This window comes from Necator americanus, chromosome II (assembly GCF_031761385.1).
Source record: "Necator americanus strain Aroian chromosome II, whole genome shotgun sequence".
NCBI classification, from domain to species: Eukaryota; Metazoa; Nematoda; class Chromadorea; order Rhabditida; family Ancylostomatidae; genus Necator; species Necator americanus.
Genome location: NC_087372.1, coordinates 8670110 through 8693485, shown reverse-complemented (window position 1 = coordinate 8693485; position 23376 = coordinate 8670110). Strand labels below are relative to the sequence as shown.

Genomic DNA, 23376 nt, shown 5'->3' with positions numbered 1-23376 from the left:
GGCAACGAACATAGAGACTCAAACAGAAGTTGTAGAATTCCTCTTAAACCTTAAAGAGTCTCTAGCTCAAAACCTTAAAGAGTCTCTAGCTCATAGTGAGTACAATGAAACGAATTCCTAAGCTGTTAAGAACAATATAAAGTATGTGTGACTAACTTGCTAACACAGTTTTCACCAGAAGTGGAGGAAGATCCGACATTCGAAACAATAGAAAACATCTTGTTACGCCGTCATTGCGTATAATACCTATTTCCCTCATGGAATGCTAAGCTGCGTATTGCAAATGCAGGAATAAATAATTTAGTTGGATGAAACACGTATGTTAAGAGTAGAAAACAAACAGGTAAGTTATAAAATCTGGCGGATGAGCACAGGACAACGAATTTGATATATCAAAACCTCCTCGTGCACAATTAAAGAAATGAGCAGTTTCAACGTCAACCGTATTCAGTGCTACATTCCTGTCATATTGATAGGAAATTGGAAAAGACAGCAATCATAGAACCTTGAAAAAGAAAATGATCGCAGTATATGTCCTTTTAATCTACATGCATCGTAAATAATGTAAAGGGACCATAAGGACCAATGGCTGAAAGCACAGAACTTTTGACGCAATTGCTCATTCCTGTAATAGCAACGCAAAACGAAATTCAAGCCTATTGCAAAATAACCAATGTTCCCTCACTATTCATTCCATTTCTATGGAATTTTGATCCTTAATAAATTATCACCGCTTAGGTATTATGAACATCATACAGACACGTCTAAAAGAACAGAGAAGACAGAAATAAATGAGAAGAATGAAGATCTGTGATGTATACATTAGCACATGTATCACAAACTTAAAGAAAAAGTAAGAAGATGAGGAAGGAAGAAATGAAGCGAGAAACAGAAAATGCTAGCCTTATACTCTCGAACAGATATCTTTCAAGTCCTCGACGACAACGTCAGCCAACTTCTGATCACCAGTTTTGCAACCAATGTGCACATTTTCTTCCTTAATTGGAAAAATATAAGGTTGAAGAACATTTCATGGCGTGAAAAAATGTAACTAGTAACCCTCACATTTTTCTTGAGCAATACGCAAATAGGATCTCCTGACGTAGTCGTTGCGTAAAGGGACGCTGCTGATGCGACCTCTTCCACAACTGCAAAACACAATTTACTATGTACATTAAATTTGTAGACTCCAAACAAGAAAGAGAGATCTCTGCGGGAAAATCGAACCGAATAGTTTTAAATATTTTAATAATTAATAATTAATATTTTTATACTATTTTAATTTTTATTTTTTTTTATTAATATTTTTAAAAACATCTTTTCGACATTTAAGAAAATGAGCATAAAATTTCACAAAAAAAAAGATATTTGAGTATTGTTCTGACAGAGGTGATTCGCAGATCTCTTTCCTAATCATGAAAAAAGAGAAGAAGAGGCGAGACATAGTTGAGACTCACCAGAAAAATGTCCTACAAAAGTAATCCTAGTGAGTAGTTCGCGGAAACCATGCTCAGACATAAATTGAGCCGAAGCTGAAAAATCCACGCTACCACCGGCGAGCAACTGAGAGAAGTTGTTCCTGCAGCACAAAGCACATAAATGGGTCCTACAACAAAATGTGTGGAGCATCCTTACTTAGTTATCATCACTGATAGCAGCGAATCTGTGCTTCTCAGTGGTACTTTGAAATCCAGTTTCCCTGGAACCGACCCATCCTCTTCCTGAAAGTTGAACCTCTTAAAATTACCTCTGCTGCGAAGAATTCTTTCTAATTATCCCTAATGATTTCCTTGAATCTTCACTTCCTCGTTACTTCGACAAAATTACTCAAATAGATAAAACTAAATATTAATCAACAAGCAGATATACCTCTACGAGATACGTGATCGTTCCTCTCAAAGTCTGAGAAACTGTCTTTGACGTAACAGCGATGTGTAGACGAAGTTCTCCGTGCTCTCCTGACGATAACGTCGTCGGCAGCAAGAAACCAGGCTGGAATAGAAGCAGCTGTTTAGTTAAAGATAAATTTTAATCTTGACCAATTTACTCTGTGACACACCTCACTCCTAACCATCCGAGCATTCAACGTATCCACAACGTTGGCTTCGATATCCTTCAAACGTCGTGCTCCCGTGATCAATAGACCTAATTTAATTACCACTTCATCACTACTAGGATTAGACGATGACGTGAAGTCCTGGAAAAAGTAGATTTTGAGTCGGCAAATTTATCTTGAAAATAATCAAGCGCATATTTATTTACAGAAGGAACGAGAACGAATCTAAACAAAAAAAAAACATCTTTTTTCCACGAATCGGATATCTAATTTATGGCGCAATGCAAAATTTAAGTTTAGCTGTGCAAATATGTTTGAAATATCACAAAAGAGACCAATTAGAATATCTGAACATAATGACAAAAACTACTTAAAAAGCTGAACTGGATCGGACTGAATTTGATGTATTTGTAGCACATTCTTTTTTATTCCAGTTCAAATCAAGTGAGATAAAAATGGAGCAGAAGAAACATCGGGAGTGTCTGAGGAATGTGCAATACGGAAAGAACAGGAAACAGTATGAAAAGCTAGGGTTCCATGAAGACGAGAACCAACCGAGAAGGCAATATGGGGAAAAGTAAAAATAAGTGAAAGAAATTATTAACTCGGTAGGAAGTAGCAGTCCAGTAGCAGAAATACATACCACACATAGATCCGCGTTAGAGCATAGCTTTGTACTGCCGGGTCCTGTGCAGTGACTCAGTTTTGGTGAGATACCTCGGTCAAGATTAGGATTGGAGGGTGTGCACACCCCAGAGGTCTCCTTAAAGCCGTCGACTAACAAAAGGAATAAAAACGACATTTTTCCCAAACGTTACTCTTACCTCGTAAGCCTCTCGCGCTACTGCCAGCTTTTTCTTCTTCTTCGTCTTCTTCTCAGACTGAAAACCAGAAATAATAACAAAAGAACGGAAGTCCGCAGTGCAGTCCAAACATACCCGAGAATTTTCAACGACGGCAGGAGTTTCATCCCGCAACCACGCATCTATGTCGATTTCCGAACTCTTAATAACATTAGTATTAGCAGAAGCAGCTGCTGTTACTGCTGCTTTCTTCTTCTTTTTCTTCTTCAGCGCTCCATCATCATTCCCCAATTTCTCTTTTTTCTTCTTCTTAGGCATGTCGTTGAGATCGAAAGGAGAGCGACCTTGATACGACATTGTGGTGGGAGATCGTGGCACCAGCGCTGGTCGTGGAGGTGATGCACGTTGCCGTGTGTAGATTGGTGGCCCTCGTACTACCTCTTCAGGTCTTAGAGGTTCATCCAAATTGATATCCAACGCTCGAAATTCGTCAGATACATTCTGAAAAAAAGTACAATAAACTATATCTCTGCGAAATACAACCAATAATGAAGACTTGCCGCTGCATTGTCCTCGTCATCCGTTGACTTCGCTCCTTCTGGCATTTCACCATCTGCGCGATTGACCTACAAAGCAAGATCAGCAGTTGCATAAACTACCACTGGTTGCAGTGAAGTTATTATATGTATTACTTCATTTTATGCTACATGTACCACTTCTATTGAAGTCACTAACAGGAGTGAAGAAATCAGATAAAAGAGCTTGAAAACTAGGATCCAAACTATCAAAGTGAACTAGTGATTTTCACTCTGCAAGAACTCTGCAAGAGAAATTATAGAACTTCCCACACAGCTTGTACGTAAGCGAATACCAAGAACCTCTTACCTGATGCACTACAGCAACTTCCTCTTCACTAGTTGTACTGGCACGCCTCTTCTTTTTTCCTTTTTTGCCCTTCTTTTTCTTCTTCGTGTCCTCCTTAGCTTTCTTCCACGTCAAAGTAGAATCTTGTTGTTCCATATACCGTGACAAACCCACTACTCCTACAAGCGAGCTTGTCAAAAAAACATGGCTCATTATATGATTTCCGCCGGCAATTCTTCCAAAGACTCACCAGGAATCTCCAGCGGGCTCTGGATATCCACTTTATCGACATCGTTAGCATGAGCAGATTCTAAAGTTACGAACCGTGTAGGACGTTTCGGAACAGTGGCAGAACCTTTCACATAGTAGGGATTGCTTTCTCTTTCAGCCTCTCGGGCCTTACGCCTTCTCTCGATCTCCTCAGGGCTGAGTTCTAATGATTCCTAGAAAGTCATATATCCGTATGCTTCGAAAAAAAAAGCCGACAAACTACCGAAAAAAAGTCTCAAAAGCGGTAAAGAAAATGGGAATAAGGTGTATAACACCAAATAATGACAAATTAACTTCCAGGTATTGCGATCAACATACCTTCCGTTTGCCTTTCTTGGGTTTCTCACCAAATTTCGGTTGGTCCTCGTACGTTGGTACATTCCCAAAACTGGTGAACTCACTACGAATTCGTGGAGCCGGCTATAAGGAAAAACCAAATCGAAATTAGTACTTGTGCGGGGCTTCATTAGTAATTTGCATCTACAACATTACGCTTAAACCCCATCTCTGTGTTATAACTATCTTAAAGGAAGAAACAGAGCGATTGTTTAGTATAAGCAATACGATACTTCGAAACCAGTGTAATATAAAGAGTAGGGAGCAGGTGTACATCATTCGCACTTACTTGACCAAAAGTAGCATCGACATCACTTTCCTCGCTCGATTCCGGCGTGTCTTGCCATGGTTCATTTATCCATTCGTCGAGATCAAGGCTAAAATGGAATAACAATACTGCAATACTGCTGTTTCCAAAATAATTGATTAGAAAAATACGAACTGAAAAGTTCAAAAAGGGTCTAAACTAGGACCGCTCCTGATCTTGCACTTAAAGCGAAAACCAAGAACTAACCCCTCTGGCACTGGAACTTTTCGTTGTGCTTTCGCTGCCACTGGGTTTAACTCCCCTTCGTATAACTTTGCAATGTCTGCTGCAATTTTTTCACGCTTTCCATGAGCCGCTTCCACAACACGCAATATACTCATCAGAGTGCATGCCTTGAAAAGGTGTAATGCTAGTGCACCTCGGTAAATAAAAGTGCAAAAAAAAGGAACTGATTTTAATGTAATGAAAAATTGAAAAGAAAACTACTAGTTATCAAAATACTGACCCTTTCTTGAGCCTCCAAATGTTCCGCTAACTCAAAGTCAGCCAGTTTTGATAGCATTAAGTTATCTAAGGATTCAATAGCATCCCAGTCATCTTCCTTAAAATTCAAATGGTTGAAAATGTGTTCCACCCAAGAAGAAAGCTCTTAGTAAACTTGAAAAATGGGAAATGCGTACTTCTTCAGCTTTTGACAACAAAGTACTGTACAGTTTTCCAATATTCTGCACATAAACCGATAATATATGACCAGACATCACTGACGTTCGAGCTCTTAGCATCGACTCCAGAACTGATGGAACGTTTCGAACATGCCTGGCAGTTTTGCTTTTAGATAAGTAGACATATTACTGAGAAAGACAGCGATTTACTGGCTATATTCTCCACAAATCCAAGCGGCTGCCAACAAGACCTCAGAAATGTTGTTTCTTTGTTGGGCACTCCCAGCCAAAAGAATGTGAGCATTTTCAACCTGCAGTATGAAAAATACTGAAGTCTATCAGATTAAACAAAAAATTAAAAATAGGCTACACTTACCAATAGCGCCATTTGTGACACAGAAAAATGTCGAATCGATTCCACCCGCACCGTAACGTCTTGGATCTAGAATTAAGTTGTAAGATCAATGTCAATTCGGTCCTGTATTTTAGAACTTGATCTTCTATGAGCAACTTGACACAGTCCTGAACTGAGTACACTTATTTGCATATGTACTCGCAATAGTAGCTAAGGTCGCACAACTCAGAACGTTCGAGTTCAAAGTAGAAATAACTAATCCCACCACACCTGTTCCGCTATTTTCGCACCATGCTTTGTGCCTTCTACTTTCGTCAATTCCACCAACACTGAGATGTACCTGTGGTAATGATGCCGTTACAACAACAGAATGCCAATTTTCAAAATATACGCACATCAAAATGTGAAAACCCACCACTCAAAATTAGTGATGAATTGATAATTATTATAACTACAAATTCCAATGATGCGCGAAAGGAGCTCGTCTCTGAATAAATTCACATTATTGAACAAGCTGACTGAAGTGGGAACGACAGTGTACAGAACCAAGGGATAATTATAGGGCTGTTCAGAAGTGTATCAAAGTTAATGTTAGTGATTAGTAGGCGTTGCACCTGTAATGAGAGCCTTCGGCAGATTCCACATGCTCCATTAGCTTCTTCACAATCTCCATAATGTTCTTTTTTGATACCATGCCGTAAAGCAAGTCGAGCGATCTGAAAAAAATATCTTTCAACCTTTTCTCTGGTTAGGTAAAAACACAACTGCACGGATTCTACGGAGAAGGAGGCCTAAATCTTAAATCGCAAATCAAAGGTACAGCACAAATCTAGAAAATAGAGAAGCAAAAGATCGAAAATAGAAATAAAAATAAGCTTTTCATTTCCAGAAAATAAAACTGATCTAACTTTTGTAGCGAAACCTGTAAACACCACATAATAGAACATCAGAATTAGAAAGACTTTATCAAATGATGCTTACCTCAACCTAATACTTTCATCCTTATCGTCAAGACATCGCAAAACGATATCCTTATGAGCTTGCACTGCCTTCGGATGTGTTTGGAGAATTTTGCCCATGGCTAACAAACCGAGATATTTCAGGTTCTGATCCGAATCCTCTATCAAAACTCCAAGCTTTTGCACACATAACTAAAGATGTAAAAGTGAAACATATATGCAAAAATAACGACAGAAAAACAAAAAATAACAGAAAACAACTTTGAGGAACGGACAGTAAACTTCACTACCTGTATACTTGCAGCATGATCGCCTCCAGCAGAGATGCTGATTAAAACTGAAAATAATACACGTCCTAGGCGATCTACTTTATTATCAAATCAAAAACAACAGAAACTTAATAACTAACCGGCAATTACGGTGTTAATACATTCATACAGAAGGGACATTGCTGACGTGCTGAAATCGTAAAACCACTTATTCGCTTCAAAGGTGATTAGGTTGCAGATATTTTTATGATGGAAAAAAAGATACCAAAGCATTCATGTACATCCACACGATAGATTTGTTAGCAAAGGAACAGTCCTTATCCCACAAACATTGTTTTAATGACACTTACCTATTGATGAGGTTCGTGAGCGGCTCTAGAAGCTTCTTCCCAAGACGCGGTTCCAATGGTACCAGCGCTCCAAACTGAATTAACAGTATTTGGAGGCTCATTTATTCTGTATGTCGATGTTACAATAAGCAAACATCCACGTGATTTTTCGAAACAATAAAAAGTATATGCATGCAGAGTGCAAACACTTTCAGATCATTAATTGAATCCGCAGATGTTAAGAAAATATTCTATCGTGAACAGGGTACTTTCATAAATCCAATGTGAAACTGAGGTTTTGCGACCTAAAACAACTCCAAAAACAGATCGACACGACGCATATCAGTGGTGTAGATGCAAGGAATGGGTACTCACTAATGGTCATAGCGCTAACATACAACACAAAAAGAAAAAAAAAGAGAAGAGAATATGTAATGTGAAAGAAATTGAAAACATATAACATACGAGTTGATAGAAACTCACTAGTTTGATGATTTTTATCAGCATCCAGTTATTGCTTGATGTCGTCATCAACTTGAAAAAGACAGGTGCCAACGTTAAGTAATTCTTCGGGTTCTTCCTGGCGAGTTCGCAGATGACATTTACAGCAGCACTTTGAACACCTACAATTAGAAAAATCAGCATTGCTTCAACTACGCTTCTCAGAAAATCGATTCTATATATATATATATATATATATATATATATATATATATATATATATATATATATATATAGTATATATGTATATATATATGTACATATACATATATACATATAAGATACTTTATGATAAAATTAGAGGATGAAACTTTCTACATTTCTTCTCCCTTTTTACTAGAACGCGACTGACAAGAAGATCTGCGAAGATTATTTGCTGTGTTTTGAACACATATGTGTACCAAAAAAAACCTTTTTAAGTCAAAATTGATACTGTCATTAAAGAAAAAAGAAAAAAAACAAAAAAAAACCGCCACAAGAAAAATTCAAAAATGTTCTGAGCTAAATCCACACATTTCGCACCCATTTTGAAATAAAATCATGTGAGCAGAGTGAAATGGCAGATAAAACCCCAAAATTACCTGGATCTGGATCTTCGAGTTTATCTTTCAACCTCGGAAAAGTTGGCCTCAAGGCTTCCGGATATTTGAGGAAAATCTTGTACAACAACAGCACTGCTCGTTTTCGAGTATATGGTCGAGACGAGGAGAGCTAGAAGAGAAATATAGTGTAATAAAAAATTGGAAAATCTAATGTGTCTAAACATATGTGATGTATATAAAATCACCAAGTTCACGATATCACTTGCAAGATCTCTGGCAAGGTCTGGAGTAACAAAACACGACAGACCACCAAGTGCAACACCAGAATCGTACATGTTTGCACTGGAATAGCTCGAGAAAGTAATAACAGACATTATGAAGTTGTTCGATTCAATAACCTATTCAGATCCTTCCGTATCAAATTTGTGGTCAACATCAACACCTCGGTAGTATCATTAAAACATTGCGCTGCCGCTAAGTAACTGAAACCAGAATTTCATTCCAAAAAAGAAAAAACACCAAGATCCCGCACCTAGCCTGGGAAGATTAATGGCAAACTAACCCTATGCGTTTCTCAGTGTATTTCGTTGAGGCCATTACTTCGATAATGTTGAAAGCAGCCCATGAAATGTCGTAACCTAGCATTTGGAGCTGAAAATAGAATAAAATCACAGGCTGTTTCGTATGCTCTGCTATTCATAAAGAATAGAAAATATCAAGCAATGTTCCAGCACGATTGAATTAATTGCTGCTCTATCACAACGCTGTTCACCAATTAACCACGACCAGCACGGAAAACTACTGAAATCCCATGAATCTCATTACTGTACCCACATATTTCCATACATCAGCTTTGTAAATAACTATAAAGGACGTGCATTCCCTGCATTACGTGTTACGGATTAATTCAACGACTTCTATGGCTCGATGCAAACAGGATGCAGTTACAAAGCTAAGTTAGTTTCGACTTGAAATGAAATATAAAAAAAGAATAGAAAAGTGGGCTTCGTTTCCACGTTCACACAACTTAAAAATTTATAGTTTCACCCAGTGCGTTTCAGCGCAATGGAATCTCGGAAGGTATCATCACCATATTTAATGGCTGAAAAGTCCCGCAAATAGTTTGAGTGAAGCAATTCAGATGCATGCTCCAGATTTTGTGCCAGTTTGATGTACAAATAAAGAGACGCATAATGTGTTATGTTTAAATGGTAACATTCGATAGATTTGAAGTGGCTGCATGCGCCATGCGAGACAAACACTGTAATCGTGATGTTGCATAACATCATTTAATTTCTATTTTGCAAAAATTAAGTTGGGAATTTTAGTAGCCCCAAACATCACAATCAACTTTTTTCTTTTGAAGTTCGTCATCATCATTTATTTAGGGACATTTAAAAGTTATGATATTGATTTCCGAACAAAATTACCCATAACCTCGCTGTTATCGCGAAACACCTAAACCATTACCCTTCATTAAATCCCGTCATCCATCAAAACACCAAAACGAATTGGCGTTTTCAAACCAGTTTAGAAGTGGAATTAAGGGAGAATGCTCCCTACTTACTGTTTTATTTCTAGTTTCTTTATTAGGAAAACATTTTTTACAGTTAACATTATAAAAGTGCAACAAAACATCTCAATAGAAAGTGAGAAGAAGGGAAAAAGAAGATGAACTCACGTATGCCAACTTTTCAATGGCATTTGCTTTGATATAGGTTGAGTCCTGACGGAGTTCCATTTTGATTTCCTCAATACATGAAGCGATGTATCGTGCCTGCAAGCGCGAAAATGAGAATTTTCAGAAGGAAACACAAACGCTTGAGGTTTCAAATGTTATTGCCAATAAGAAAACTAATTATTTTGAAATGATATGCCCAAGAAACAATTGATTCTCATGAAAGCGATGTACAGTGTCATTACGAGCAAGTTGACTTTATTACCGAACACATGCATGAGTTATGCTAGCAAATGAAAAAAGTTAGGATACTGAGTTCCACCATGGTATAGCGCAGACAGAGCTCCCGTATGCATTACTTGCTAAAATTACGACCCTCACAATCACATTCTTCCAATAACTGCTTTTCATTCTTCAAATTATAGTAATTAGAATAATTCTGCAGCTTTCTCAAAGCAGATGCTAAATTCTTTTCTTTTTGAATAACTTCATTTCCTTCTTTCTCGATCACCCAGAGTGTTCGCTTCGGAAGACATTCTTCTCAGCACTCCAATATTCCAGCCCCATGTAGAAGAGAAAAAGAATATATTCAAAAGAATAGAGGAAAGATTTCTTTGGAATATTTAAAGTATCGATTAGGATGAAATCTACTTCCATACTTTTTCTATACCACCACATAGTTCACAGCAATAGAGTGAGTCACTAATGCAACAAAGTGATTCCTCTCGGAAGAACAAGAATATTGAGAATACGCGAGAATTGTTCCTTGCTGTACTATTTTCCCTTTTAAGAGGCTCTCAAGATTTATTTGTTTTTAAACAACGAAATTCACTAGCAATATTTTCGATTGAGAATGGATAGCACTTGTGAACTAGCAGTGAAAACAGCAACGAACAATAAATCAATGCACATAGATAATAATGTGCCCACTGCTTCATTTTGCCGTTTTTTCTTTGTATATGCGGAGCGTGAGAGATCCTCGAAGCGTCGTTAACGATACTGAACGAGGGAAATAAAGAATTCTGCTATATATGGGTTTAACAGCGGGCCGCGAGCAAGAGCTCAAAGTGGAATTCGATAAATATTCCTTCAAAGAATTATGAAAACATACAAAGGGCATGTAAATAAAATATGTGGACTTTTTAAATGAACTAATTCTCTTGTCAATATGCCGACAAACCTCATTCTCTTTGTTGTTTCGGATGCCACGAATAAGGTCGGTGAGGCTCTTATCGAACAGCCTGTCAAGGTTGCTGCGCACCTTGCGCAGCGCCATCTGTTCGAACCTGTAAAGACATACACAGTCTATTAAGTTTTAATAAAATGACAACACAATGAACATTTTTCTGCAATTACGTACTCTGAGAAAGCGGCCGATGTCTGTGGACCTTTTATTTCATACAAACACTTAGCGTTCCAGTTACAAACAATTTTTGAAAAAAATGAGAATCTCCCTTAAGTTTCGTAATATAATTATAAATGTTTGGTGTGAAGAAGAAAATCTATAACTAGTTTTGTATCTTGCCTATAATTATTTTGGCGTAATTGAAGTTCAAGGAATTTCCAAAAGGGAAGATATTCGTTAGAAGCATTTTTCGGAGAAAAACTGACGAACAATTTAGAGAAGAGAAGACAGCAGCAAGAAAGGGAGCTGAAACGTGTTCAGAATGCACTTTGAAGATACCGCTAGCACAAAAACGACTGTCTTGAATGTGGATTTTCTAGAGGAAAAAAAAAACCACAAAGAGGGAATCGACTTTTTCTTTCCCGCACTGAGCAAATCCGGAAAATATCACGAGATCAGTAGAGGCAGGTTTTCTCTTCGTAAAAGTTTGTTTTTATCTGCTTTTCAGATCTCAGAAAAAAGAAGAGAATCCAAAAAGAGGTGCGGTGGCACCTTCCAGATGAAGATGACGCAACTGTACAGCACATTCGAGTAAATTGGGAGGAAATTCACGGAGTGAAGCTTACATACTAAATAAATTCCAAACATATGCGAAATGTACGATAAGCGTGCAGTGAAAGTAGGGATTTCATGATTTCATGTGACCCATTTACGCGATTATTCCAACCTCAATAGTTGTTTAATTTTTGAATGCTTTAGTATCGATCGAAAAAGACATGAAAGAAGGTCCGATTCGACTATTTGTTTCCATCACACCCACTGTGAATAACTTGTTTTTCGCTGATAAGAAGAAAAGAAAAGCAGATAAAAACATCAATACGAATCGATAAAGCCAGGGTTAAGCGGATGTCATCCTTCTCAATGTAACGAAAAAAACACTGGAGATGTTCGAATGTAATAAGAGCCGGAGGCGTTCAGCAACAAATGAAACGAAAGCTACTGGAGTTATTCACCCAGAACAAAGCAAGAAAATCGATTGTCTGCCAGAAGATTCGCAGAGAAATTGATTACATAATTCCATCTGGCTTAATGTTGTGCATTGGAGCTCTACAAAAAGAAAAAAAAGATCGTTCCATGTCAATTACAAAGCGTCTAAGACAACTCATCAATCAATGCTGAAGTTTTCACGGAAAGAATCTCCTGGAAAATATGGAAGAAATAGCTGGTTTTTTTAGCACGAGAGTAGAGAGTAATTTTAAGAAATCTACATTCTCGAAGGCGACTTTACGCCATAAACAAAGCCGTTGAATGAGAAGCTGACCGAGCAGCTGGACTGCGACATCGATCACGTCATGCATCCTGAAAGGGGCAGAGTGTCCGCCGCGTGCCAGCAAATGCGGGTTGGCGCACATTCAGTGCATCACTTGAGGTTGGTCGGGTGGCTGTAGGTCGTCCGCAGCTTCTTGTTCATCGGTTTTTGCTGGCACAGCTGGATGGATGGGATATTTGTGCACTTTTTCTCGCCATCTATTTCCTGTCATGATGAATAGATGGGAATATAGCTGGGTTGCGTGAGCGTCAGGCGGAGGCCAGTATTTTCCCCGGATACTACCAATTTTTTCCCTGCCATCTGAGTTGTAAAGTGTTGGGTATATACCAAGTAATGGTAATCTATCTACATTACATTGTAAAGCGTATGGGCGATACGATGGGCCGAGCATGTAAAAAGTTGCTTCGTAGTGGAATTCGAGCGCGGTGTCTGTCTAGCATACCGTTTCTGAAGACGATTAGGGAGATATGTGACCAAGCTCATACTCGTAATTCACCCTATCATTTCGTGAAGAGATATCAACATCATAAATTTGGTATGTTGCCTTCAAGTTGCACCAGGCGATTGCGACGCGTCTGCGTCTTGCAGCACGGCCATGTTGCAGCTTCTTGCGCTCTGAGACTTGCGTTAAGCAAACATAAATCCAGAGAACACTGTACTGCTTACTGTTGCAGACTGTGGCAAAGTCTGCAGCGTCCAAGAGTGCAAGCAACGTTCCTAACCACTCCGAACTGTAAACACACAGAATATCGCTCTCTGGCACTTGAACTTCGACTCCAAAGAGATCATTGAACTTAGCTCTGGAGTTTATCGCACCGTAACTCTAAAATTGAATACTTCACCGAACACGGACAAGTTCTTTTTTAAGTCGTGTGGTTGCGCCGATCAGTAGTTAGGAAAGCTCATGAAACGTTCTTGTGTGCGTCGCAGAGTGCACTACACGGTGAGAAGCACATTTCGTACAAGCTCTTTATTTCTTTTATTATTTTATTTTTATATTTACTTCCTCTTTTCAAACTTATTGTTTACCAATTCTAAATTCTAACGAAGAATTTGTTAAAGATTCATGCAGAAGCACGTTAATAGCGAAAGTAAACATATTTTAAAGGCCAGGAAAATTTGCAAGATTGCAAGGCACGTAAACAAAAACACCAGTATGCAGAGAGAAAGCGATTCACGTGACTAAATTCGGCAAATCTCGTGGTTTTGCCAAATTCTGTTGTTTGCCATATGATTTTATTGTGTTTCTTCTTTTTTTGGTGCACCATTGGTGTATCTGAATAAATAAATAAACACTCAGCATTTCACTAACTTAAGAATTTTCTAAAAAGTATCCTACGTGCCTGGAATTTGTTTCTTCGAAGAAAAGAGAGAGAAACAAAACGTGTTCGCAAAAATCTTTACTTCTCTTCAGTTAACGTTTTAGTGTACAGTTGTTGCCAACCGTTGTTTTTCTTTGGAATTTTTCTTCCGGAACACTAACCCATACCTCCTTTTTTTAGATTTGTTCGTAGTTAATCGTTATACATAGCACAAGGTATCCAAGCGCTCACATCGAAAGAAAAGAACTAATTGAGAAAAAAATCTTAGGAATAATAGATAATATCTAGCATTCCAAAGAAAAGAATTAGAAGAGAAAGCAAAGGATTTCGCTGCGAAAAACAAACGAGCGCTTCTGATGACTTCACGAAAAACACACGAATCAATTGAATCTGCATTGCAAAGAGAAGCTTCTATAGAAATTCCGGAATAATAAGCAGAAAAGAATAATGTTTTCTAAGAATTAATACCCGTCCAACAATTTTATGTGGAAATTGGTCATCTTTCAAAAAGAGAAACCTACGCCCTTTTTCACTTTCGTTTCCCTTTTTCTGAAATATTCGGGTTGAGAAAAAGTTTTTTTCTTTAGAAAAAAAATAGCGTCTAAAAAAAGAAAAAAGAAGCTCCCTTCTAATAAAAAGAGATTCTTCGAAAAAAAATTAGGAAATTTCAAAAATTCACGATTGTTAGACAAAGTGAGCCAGATAAGACACTTGATAATTGATTATCTAATTATCAAAGAAAAGAAAAGAACTGGCTGGTGCTCCCCTGGCAAGATGCCAAAAAATGGAGCGTGGCTGCCGAAAACACTCTATCCGATCGAAAATGTGAATCGCTATTTATCTCTTGAGAGTTGAACGCATACTTTGACACTTTGTTCTGTCAATGAAACTCCCGAGCGCAGCGAAAGTCCCCGTTTAATTACGCCGTTTTGACGTATTCAGAGACGAACTGCCAAAAAAAACAGCTGCTGGAGAGGTGCTTGCAACATCACTCAAATTCGTATCTGGAAAAGTACACTGACCTTACCAGCATGTCCATGGTTGATTAGTGATTATCGATCGACGACCTGACGACAATGACGGCCAGGCCGAAGAGAGTCAGCGCGTTTACTCAGTTGTGTTATGATCATGTATAAACAGAAAAGCCGATCAGAAACAGCGATGCGGGCAGGGAAAAAAGTCGTCGCGAACTGATACACGATAATACAATTCTTTACGTAGTAGTGTCAATCATATTTTTTTTCTACAAAAAAAGTAACTATATTTAAGGAACGATGAAGCGGTTCTTTCTCTTTATTCATGTCCTTAATTTAAAAGAGCTTATTCTAATAAAAATAAACAATTAATAAATTGAAGTTTCGTTTGTAGTTAAATTGTTTCATTTCAGCAGCTTCACTACATTCATTACAAGATGTGAGCACTTATGTTGAACAGCACGACCGCGACGCGTTCACAGGAATTTAAAACTTCGATTTCGCAATCTTGATGTCGACTGGAAATGTTAACGATGCATTCGAGCATGGATAGCTTAACATGCGAAAAAATATGTTTTTGATTTTTTTTTGAAAATTTTGAAAAAAAAAGTTTTAACCGTGGTCGCGTTGCTCAGTTAATCAAATTTTTCAAAACATTTTAACACAGTTTATGTTTTCCGGGAACCTATAAACTGAATGCACCATTCCTATCTCTGTTATCTCTTTCTCTGTCCTATCCTGAAATCCTAGGCGAAAAAAAAACTCACAGCACAAAACCTGCCTCTGTGATATCGAGCAAAGAGGCTGCAGCTCTCGATGTCTTGGAGGTGCTCGGCATTTGATGGTTGCCTTCAGAAGAACATCTGAAAAGGATTGAAAGAAATGAAAAAGCTGAGGGGAAGAATACTGTAGAATTAAAACAATTGACAAATGCTTCGAATGTTTGTTGGTCAACAGAAAAACGACGGGGAAACGTTTTCTTGGAATTCCCAAAGCGGCAAAGAAGGTGGAGGAACACTCAAGGATTTCTCGAATTTGATGCTAGAAAAGATTTACACTGGACAGAAAGGAAATAGAATATGTCAAGAAAATTGATTGCGCGCATAAAATAATCGTCTGAAGGGAACTGAAAAACAAACGAATCCATGTGGAGAATAGTTGTGATCTACACATGAGGTGTACTGTAATGATCCACGAATCGTGTCGAAATATTCTTTTTTTTTTGGTATCCAAGAGGTGCACTCGGTTATCGATCGACATTCACTATTTATCATTTTCCTTTTCTAACTGTTTACGACTTTTTTGTTTCACTGTCATTACTCTTCTTTAGAAGAGTTTCTATTCCAGTTTTTTTTCCTAACCCACGCACACTTAACCTGACATTCACTGGATGTGATATATGACAAGACATTCGTTCGGATAATCTTAGCAGTGAATATTCTAGAGGTGGAGGATGAAATAAATAGCATCAGAGAGTAGGGAGAACGGGGATTCTGAGGAGATGAAAAGTTAAACAACATAAAGCTAAAAATAAATAGAGTAGGAGGTAAGGAGAGAGGGGAAGGGGGGTGAGGTGTAGTGAGGAAATATAGTCACTCGGCTTATTTATGTTTTTTTCAGGGAAATTTCGCTCTTCTCGAGCTTTTTTCCCTGTCTCAGCCCAATCAATCGATCAATTAGATGAACCAGCACGAGTGGATCCGCATGATAGATCAATCTATTTGATTTACCAGTTACAGCTTCGCTTGCCTTCATTGATTCATTGATAAATGAAAATTAATAGTAATGGATAGGGTTTAAGATAAAATCGATTTAAGATGATAGATCAATCTATTTGATCTATCAGTTATAGGTTACGAGTCTGAACGTCCGCCTAAAGCCGAACTGCAGGCTTTCTGTGGTGTTCGCTTCGTTCGCCTTTACTGATCAATGGAAATTAATAGTAGTGGATAGGATTTAAGATAAGATCGACTTAAGATGACAGATCAATCTATTTGATCTACCGGCTATAGGTTACTACTGTTAATTACCTGATATCACCTTCTTAGCTGTAAGTTATCTACTGGAAGTATTCTCCGGTGAACAGAAAGGAGACACAAACTGGTAATGAATCACAAATTGAGAACATCCTGGATCCCACCGCTATTAGCTCAGGATTTTTAGGAACAGAGTAGAACGTGGTAGTGCTGGAGTGTATCTGCATCGAGAAAACATCAAGGAGCCGCAATGATCAATGAATGGATCTTCCAGGTCGGAGTCCAGCACCGATGGCTCCCTGTTCTGCTCTTATCAGTACGACCTTGTCGACATGTGGTCGCTGCTGACTGTTTCATTGTTGTTTCTTATAAGCGTAGTCATCACTGTTACTGCTGAACACGTCAATATTGACGTTTATTCACACACCAAAGGTGATTTCAACGTTCCGGACAACTGTCACAATTCGGTAGACGTTCTCGATTCAGATGACGACAGATCGGATGCGATTCGTCGCGTTGTTTCGGCGATCAACGCGGACAATCGTTTTATGGTAGCGAGAGTCATCGAGAGGGATTGCAACGGAGCGGATTTGCAGGAATGTTCTGGATACGACAAAGAAGATGCTTTCATTTCTATACACAGGTGTAAATAATTGTTTATTTTGTTTTACATTATTTTTCCTAGGGTCCCATGTGACAGCTGTACTCATTGGAACTCACTTGAAGTAATTATGCATAGTATGACTGAAACGGGCGTTTATACTTGCATGCTTAGTTCCCATTTTTCACAAATTCCCAACATAGATTAAGTATGTAAGCCGACTATTTGTGATTTTTTTCTACGTATTTTTTTCAGTAGCATATGTTGGTACTCCTGATGTTATTTTATATGAAGTTATTTGGAACTAAAACGTAACCAAGGTCCCATTAACATGACTGATGAGTCTAATTATGAAAAATCGATACGTGGATCCTCTTTCACCTCACCATAATCTTCGCTCCATCATAATTAGTGCTCGCCTTGCTCAGCATGTATATGACAGCGAAAAAACACGCTAATTCCTCTAATTGAGATTACATCACGTAAATTGACAAAAACTACTGTTGACTAAAATGTCATCAGAGAAATTTGGAACTTTTCTAACTGTGAAGATGTGACTAAACGAATTTCAAAGTGATAAAGAGCAATTCTTGCACGAAATCCCTTCTCGTTTTGAGTAGAAAAACGTCATTTTTGTTTGAAGCACCCATTGTGTCATATCTAATCTCTTTTATTGATTGATGTGCTCTGCATCTCTGACCCTCAGTCTGCAATCCCGCTAACATAGCATGAGTTTTTTTTTTGCCGTACTGAAGGGGCTGTGAAAATAACCACAGTATTTATGGAACAACATACGTTTAATATGTGATCATTTTCACATTTTTAGCATCACGCGTCATTATAGATGCAAATTTTTGGTCGATCAATAAATACTTCATACAGACATCCCTTTTTTTGCAGCCCAGAACATACGGAGGTTAAAGTAAGCGGCTTGATCAGGAAGAACTTCCGAACTCAGGAAGAGATGCAAAAGTAGGTTCTTGAAACATTTGTGGTGGGCGGTGCTTAAAAATACAGTTTTTCTTCACCTCGAACTCTGAACTCCGTCCACTACCTTCCAATCGGCGATTCCATGACTAATTTCCGATATTCCAGCCTGTTCCTTCAATTTTCAACCGAATTTTATTTGAAACGTTCCGAAGAAATTGATAGTAAGTACAATAATAAATTCAGTGTCCTACTGATTGATTTGATCGATAAATCGATTTTGCTACAGATATTAACTGGTGGGCATATGAACTGACAGCTCCAAGTGTGAAACACCTCGAACAATTGGATAAACTTATTGGTAAAAGTAAGGAAAGAATCACATTTGCCCTCTATTATGAGCCAGGTACCGATTATAGCCTCATGATCACAGAAATCAGAAAAATCGATAGGTCAGTTGCAGAAGGATTCAGTAACTTCGCCGCTTATTATGCTGCAGGAGATCTCTTTTCAAAAGGATCAGCCTATGGGCTAGTAGTGGATTGCTCCAAAGAGGTATAAACAGTCGGCGTCAAGTGTGTTGAAAAGGTCGATCAGGTGTCTTCGAATGGGATAAGCTAGAGAGCAGAGAGATCAGAGAAATGAAGCACATTGCGGCGGACGCGTCGCGTCCGCTCGGCTGAACACTCTTGATGATGACTGTGTTGAAGTATAATGACGGGACCGCGCGCTCTTGATTCGGTCATATTATTGATTTGTAATATTTGATCTAGAAAGCGATATGCACCCGAGAGTCCATACAAACCTTACCAGCACTCATATCTTACGACAAAGGAAAGCAGTATAAAAGATATTCGCATGACATGGATATTGCGCTGATTCGTGACTGGATTAAGACGTGAGTGCATGGATCAATAATCAATTTTCAGCTCAACAGGCGATTGATTGGATTCGTTTAGAATTCAACAACCAGTAATTACAAAGTTAACAGAGGATGCAGTGCCATACTACAGAGAGGGTGGAGTACCAGGTCAGCAATGAATTGGCAGAGTTTATAGCAGTAAATGCAGTAATGTGAAGGAATGAGAGAATCGTATACTCATTTCCGGCAAGAAAAAATGACTAAGTTATACAACTGATGTCATTTCCAAGTTTTCGTGATCGTTTGTGATAAAGTGGGCGGTCCTTTTGCTCACAAACCAATCACAGCCATTACCATAAGGACAAATTTCATGTCTATAAATGAAAATCACATTCTGTTTGAGAGATTGCAGCAGATTAATTTAGAAATATTTTAATTCACTGCTCAATCCGAAAAGTATTGCAGGATTTGACGAGCCCAGGCCATCGGTGATTATGTTCTTCTCAGCGACGAGAAAATCAGACATTTACAAGGACTACAAACAATTTGCTCGCAAACATCATGGTGACTATCATCTCACGGAGATCGTCGATCGAGGGATTGAGAAATGGTGAGAAAGTATCATTGTAAAGCAAGCTCTGATCTAAGTAGCAGCTTATTCATTGCTTTTATTTGAATAGGTTCGAATGGAGACCTCATTAATCTCCGACCGCTCGCTCGTGAACGCGGTGTATGTACAGAGGTGGCGCGTTGCAATTGATTTCGTAGGAAAAACCACCGTCCTCCGTTTTTTTTTAGATAGAGAAAGATGAGCGAGGCCACGCTAGTTTCCGCAATCTGCAACTCGAATTCTAGGCTTCCGTTGTGGTCTCCGCACCACGTCAAAATCCCTTTAAAGGCATCACCCTACGAATCTGAGGTGGTATGGATTTCAGGTGGAGTATTCGTATACGGGATCGTATATTATATGGAGAAGGGGTAGGGGTGATCCCGTCCATTTCTCCCTGTATCAGTGGAAATGGACAACCCCGGAAATGAACGCTGTTTCTTACATGCTCAAGCGGAGCGTGCGCACACCCCCGCCTGTGATTCGTCCGAATGGGTTTTCGACGAATCGCAGGCGGGGGTGTGGTCACGCTCCGCTTGAGCATGTAAGAAACAGCGTTCCGGGGTTGTCCATTTCCACTGATGCAGGGAGAAATGGACGGAATCACCCCTCTCCATAATCTACGATCCTGTATACGAATACTCCACCTGAAATCCGTACCACCTCAGACTCGTGGGGTGATGCTTTTAAGATGGGACCCATGATGGAGATTGCGGTGTAACGGTCGAGAACTCTTCCTATACATTTTAGTCGGAGTGGAATATGAATGTTCAACCGACTGAAATGATGGGCTTCTTACTGGAGCATAGCAAAGAAAGGAAACAAAGAGTGTCAATGCGAAGAAATATTGTCCACAATGGCAGATGCGTCGCGCTCTATTGGGTGGACACAATTCTCATCGACTATAGCTCTGGTGACCTATAAGACCTATAAGACTCATCAGACTAGCTGACATTCTCAGACAGTAGAGTGACGATAGTTTTAAAACCACCAAGAGACATCTGTCTCTCGGAACTCTTGAGCTAATACGCCAGCGTGGAGCAGCACGAGCCGCAAGCAACCAAGAACTCACGTCCGAGCTCGAAAGGCTTTGCAGGGAGGCGATAAAAGAAGACCTTAAAGAGAGAAGAGCAGAAGTGGTGGGTAAAGCTGCAGAAGCGGGGAAAAGCATCCGCTATGCCCGTCGAGACATCGCTAGTGGGAAGACACGGATGACTGCTCTCCGGAATCCTAAGAGAACAACCATAGCAGGAGTGTGGAGAAAATCTTCTACGAATTTTACTCTGATCTCTTCGACAGCCATGTCGCTTGCCCCCTTACCATCTGAGGGAAGACGGATATGTTACCCCAGAGGTTCTTTCGTCCAAAGTACGAAATGCTATCATCTCGGTAAAAAATCGTACCGCACCCGGTCCCGACAGAGTAGGACCAGAGCGCCTGAAGAACCTTCCGCTGGTACTCATCAACATTACGGCAAGGCTCTGTACACGTTACCTGTCGGAATGCAAGTTTCCTAAACAGTTGAAGACCAGCAAGACTGTGTCGTTGTATAAGAAGTAAGACTCACATGTCATCGGCTACTATCGCCCAATCTTCTTACTGTCCATCATCTTTAAGCTCGTTACAATAGTGATCCTTAATAGGATTGAGAGTCTTGGATGAAGGACAGCCATGCGAGCAGGCAGTGTTTCGAAAGGGATTCAGCACGATAGACCACACTCACACTGTTTTGAAACTCATCGAGATATCGCGAGAGTACAAAATGCCGCTATGTCTCACCTTTGTCGACTTAAAGAAGGCCTTTGACTCAGTTGAGAAAGAAGCGGTCTTGGAGACTTTGGACAACGATGGTCTCCTTACTCAGTACATAAAGGTACTTCGAAAGTTGTACAGTAACTTCACGACAAGAATATTGCTATTCTACTACCTGACTCTCAACTATGAGATCGTACGAGTGAGGAAATAAGAATAAGCTAATGCGACTCTCTAGCGAAAATTTAGCTTAATATATTATATTTTGGGAAATTCATTCCAATTTTTTTGAAAAGGTTTTTAATTAGGTTTTTTTTAAGGATCGTTAGGCATGTTCTAATTCAGGGCACATCAACCAGCATTTGTCGCAATGAAACCACTAGAAACCATCACAAAAGCTAATACTCTCTATGAGGACATTACCTTCGAAAAAATAGCTGAATTCATCGAAGAGAATCGGCATCCATCAGTGGTAACGTAAGGCATATGTAGATAATGATTTTCTGAGTATTAACAAGTCCTATTTTAGCATCATCTTACCGACGGTCGAGCGCTATTTACCGCCTTCTCACTTGGTCGACCCGTACTGATCTTTCACGACATCACAAAAACCAAGAGCACCCTATTCTTTTCCACGTTAGCGTCTAATTACCCCGTGAGAAGTACCGTAGCTGCTTTTGCCATGAGTCAAGGGTAGGTTCACTTTATCATATCCAATGCGAGTTGGGCAGGTGTGAAAAGATCACTTTAGATCATCCTTGCTTCTACTCGGAAGCAATTTTTCCTCTAGAAAATAATCCAGAATTCGAGCCACGAGCATTTAACTAATTAGGCCTATTTATGTATTTTTCATTTTTTTTCGGTCAATTTCGACTTCAACTTCTTTACCTGGTATTCGCAAATTACCTTTTGAATTATTCTATATCTCAGGACTCATAAACGTCATTAATTAATTATAATGTATCACGAATGTATTTTTCCTTCAGACTTTCTATGCCTGGTTTATTTCTTGCTCAACTTCTTAAGGTGGATGTGCTGAAGCCATGTTATGTGTTGGTTGACGTCAATAAAGTAATAGTTTTGTTGGGTTCATAAAATGTGAAAATTTCTTCACTGTAAACCGTATATTTTTCCAGAATTGTGTTTATACGCAACGAATAGCAAACGAAAATGAAATGGAAATCGAGCATTGGTTGAAGACAGTAGCGAATGAAGACTGTCAAGAAGGTATGGGCCAGATTTTTGATCGATTACCAGCAAACGATTTTTTTTCCCCTTAATACGTTCTTCAAGTCGCTAGGATGCTTCTTTTTTGAGACTAATTTTCGGTTCGTTCGAAATCCATCCTTAAAATTCCCGCACTTTACGATATTCATTTTAAGCCAATTTGAACATGGAGAAATTGGCAGCTTTAAAACACTGGACGATGCGTGATGATCTCCGACGAGCTGTTGAAGAACAATTGTCAAGTTCAACTCATGAGGAATTATAGATTACAGTAATGGTAACTAATCTGGCTGCACATGTTTAACAGAAACAATACAACAACTTAATTTTTGTTCCACTGCGCTGTTTTTGTTTTACTTGTTTGTTTACTAACGACGACAAGGAAACGAATGCACAAAATGCAAAGAAAACAGAGATAATAAAATTTAACATCGTTCATTCTGTTTATTGTTTATTCTTTCTTGTTGGAAGACAAAAAAAAGAAGTTGTAAGAATAAAGTCGGATGTATTGCTATAATTTCTGGCAAACACACAACTATAGAGAACAATTGTAACAATGTA

General features: G+C 38.9%; 2 protein-coding genes across 4 annotated transcripts; one reads left to right on the top strand and one right to left on the bottom strand.

The window, feature by feature from the left end:
- Nucleotides 1-904: 904 nt before the first annotated feature.
- RB195_017196 (uncharacterized protein) lies at nucleotides 905-16618 on the bottom strand (the record flags this gene model as incomplete). 2 transcript variants are annotated; one of them, XM_064184090.1, is made up of 34 exons in its annotated part: nucleotides 905-997; nucleotides 1066-1148; nucleotides 1458-1579; nucleotides 1636-1721; nucleotides 1870-1992; nucleotides 2060-2197; nucleotides 2700-2819; nucleotides 2881-2937; nucleotides 2995-3360; nucleotides 3420-3485; nucleotides 3745-3902; nucleotides 3974-4166; nucleotides 4312-4413; nucleotides 4619-4706; nucleotides 4844-4989; nucleotides 5103-5198; nucleotides 5278-5413; nucleotides 5470-5570; nucleotides 5636-5701; nucleotides 5885-5954; nucleotides 6030-6101; nucleotides 6229-6330; nucleotides 6596-6765; nucleotides 6864-6910; nucleotides 6983-7032; nucleotides 7193-7266; nucleotides 7655-7794; nucleotides 8254-8383; nucleotides 8460-8556; nucleotides 8613-8696; nucleotides 8777-8865; nucleotides 9896-9991; nucleotides 11073-11178; nucleotides 15631-15701. In XM_064184090.1, the coding sequence occupies 34 exons, from the start codon at nucleotides 15699-15701 to the stop codon at nucleotides 905-907; spliced, it is 3738 nt and encodes a 1245-aa protein (XP_064039971.1). The 2 variants fall into 2 exon arrangements, with proteins under 2 accessions (XP_064039971.1, XP_013296211.2); XM_013440757.2 differs by lacking the exons at nucleotides 905-997; nucleotides 1066-1148; nucleotides 1458-1579; ... (28 more) ...; nucleotides 9896-9991; nucleotides 11073-11178 and adding exons at nucleotides 12650-13000; nucleotides 13064-13182; nucleotides 13234-13390; nucleotides 13746-13843; nucleotides 16594-16618 and having other exon boundaries at nucleotides 15631-15726.
- A 478-nt stretch (nucleotides 16619-17096) lies between these two features.
- RB195_017195 (uncharacterized protein) lies at nucleotides 17097-23080 on the top strand (the record flags this gene model as incomplete). 2 transcript variants are annotated; one of them, XM_013440758.2, is made up of 14 exons in its annotated part: nucleotides 17097-17271; nucleotides 17326-17482; nucleotides 18341-18412; nucleotides 18536-18591; nucleotides 18657-18773; nucleotides 18831-18922; nucleotides 19141-19265; nucleotides 19327-19397; nucleotides 19695-19839; nucleotides 21934-22060; nucleotides 22118-22281; nucleotides 22575-22659; nucleotides 22725-22815; nucleotides 22971-23080. In XM_013440758.2, the coding sequence occupies 14 exons, from the start codon at nucleotides 17097-17099 to the stop codon at nucleotides 23078-23080; spliced, it is 1587 nt and encodes a 528-aa protein (XP_013296212.2). The 2 variants fall into 2 exon arrangements, with proteins under 2 accessions (XP_013296212.2, XP_064039970.1); XM_064184089.1 differs by having other exon boundaries at nucleotides 17172-17271.
- Between the last annotated feature and the right edge of the window lie 296 nt (nucleotides 23081-23376).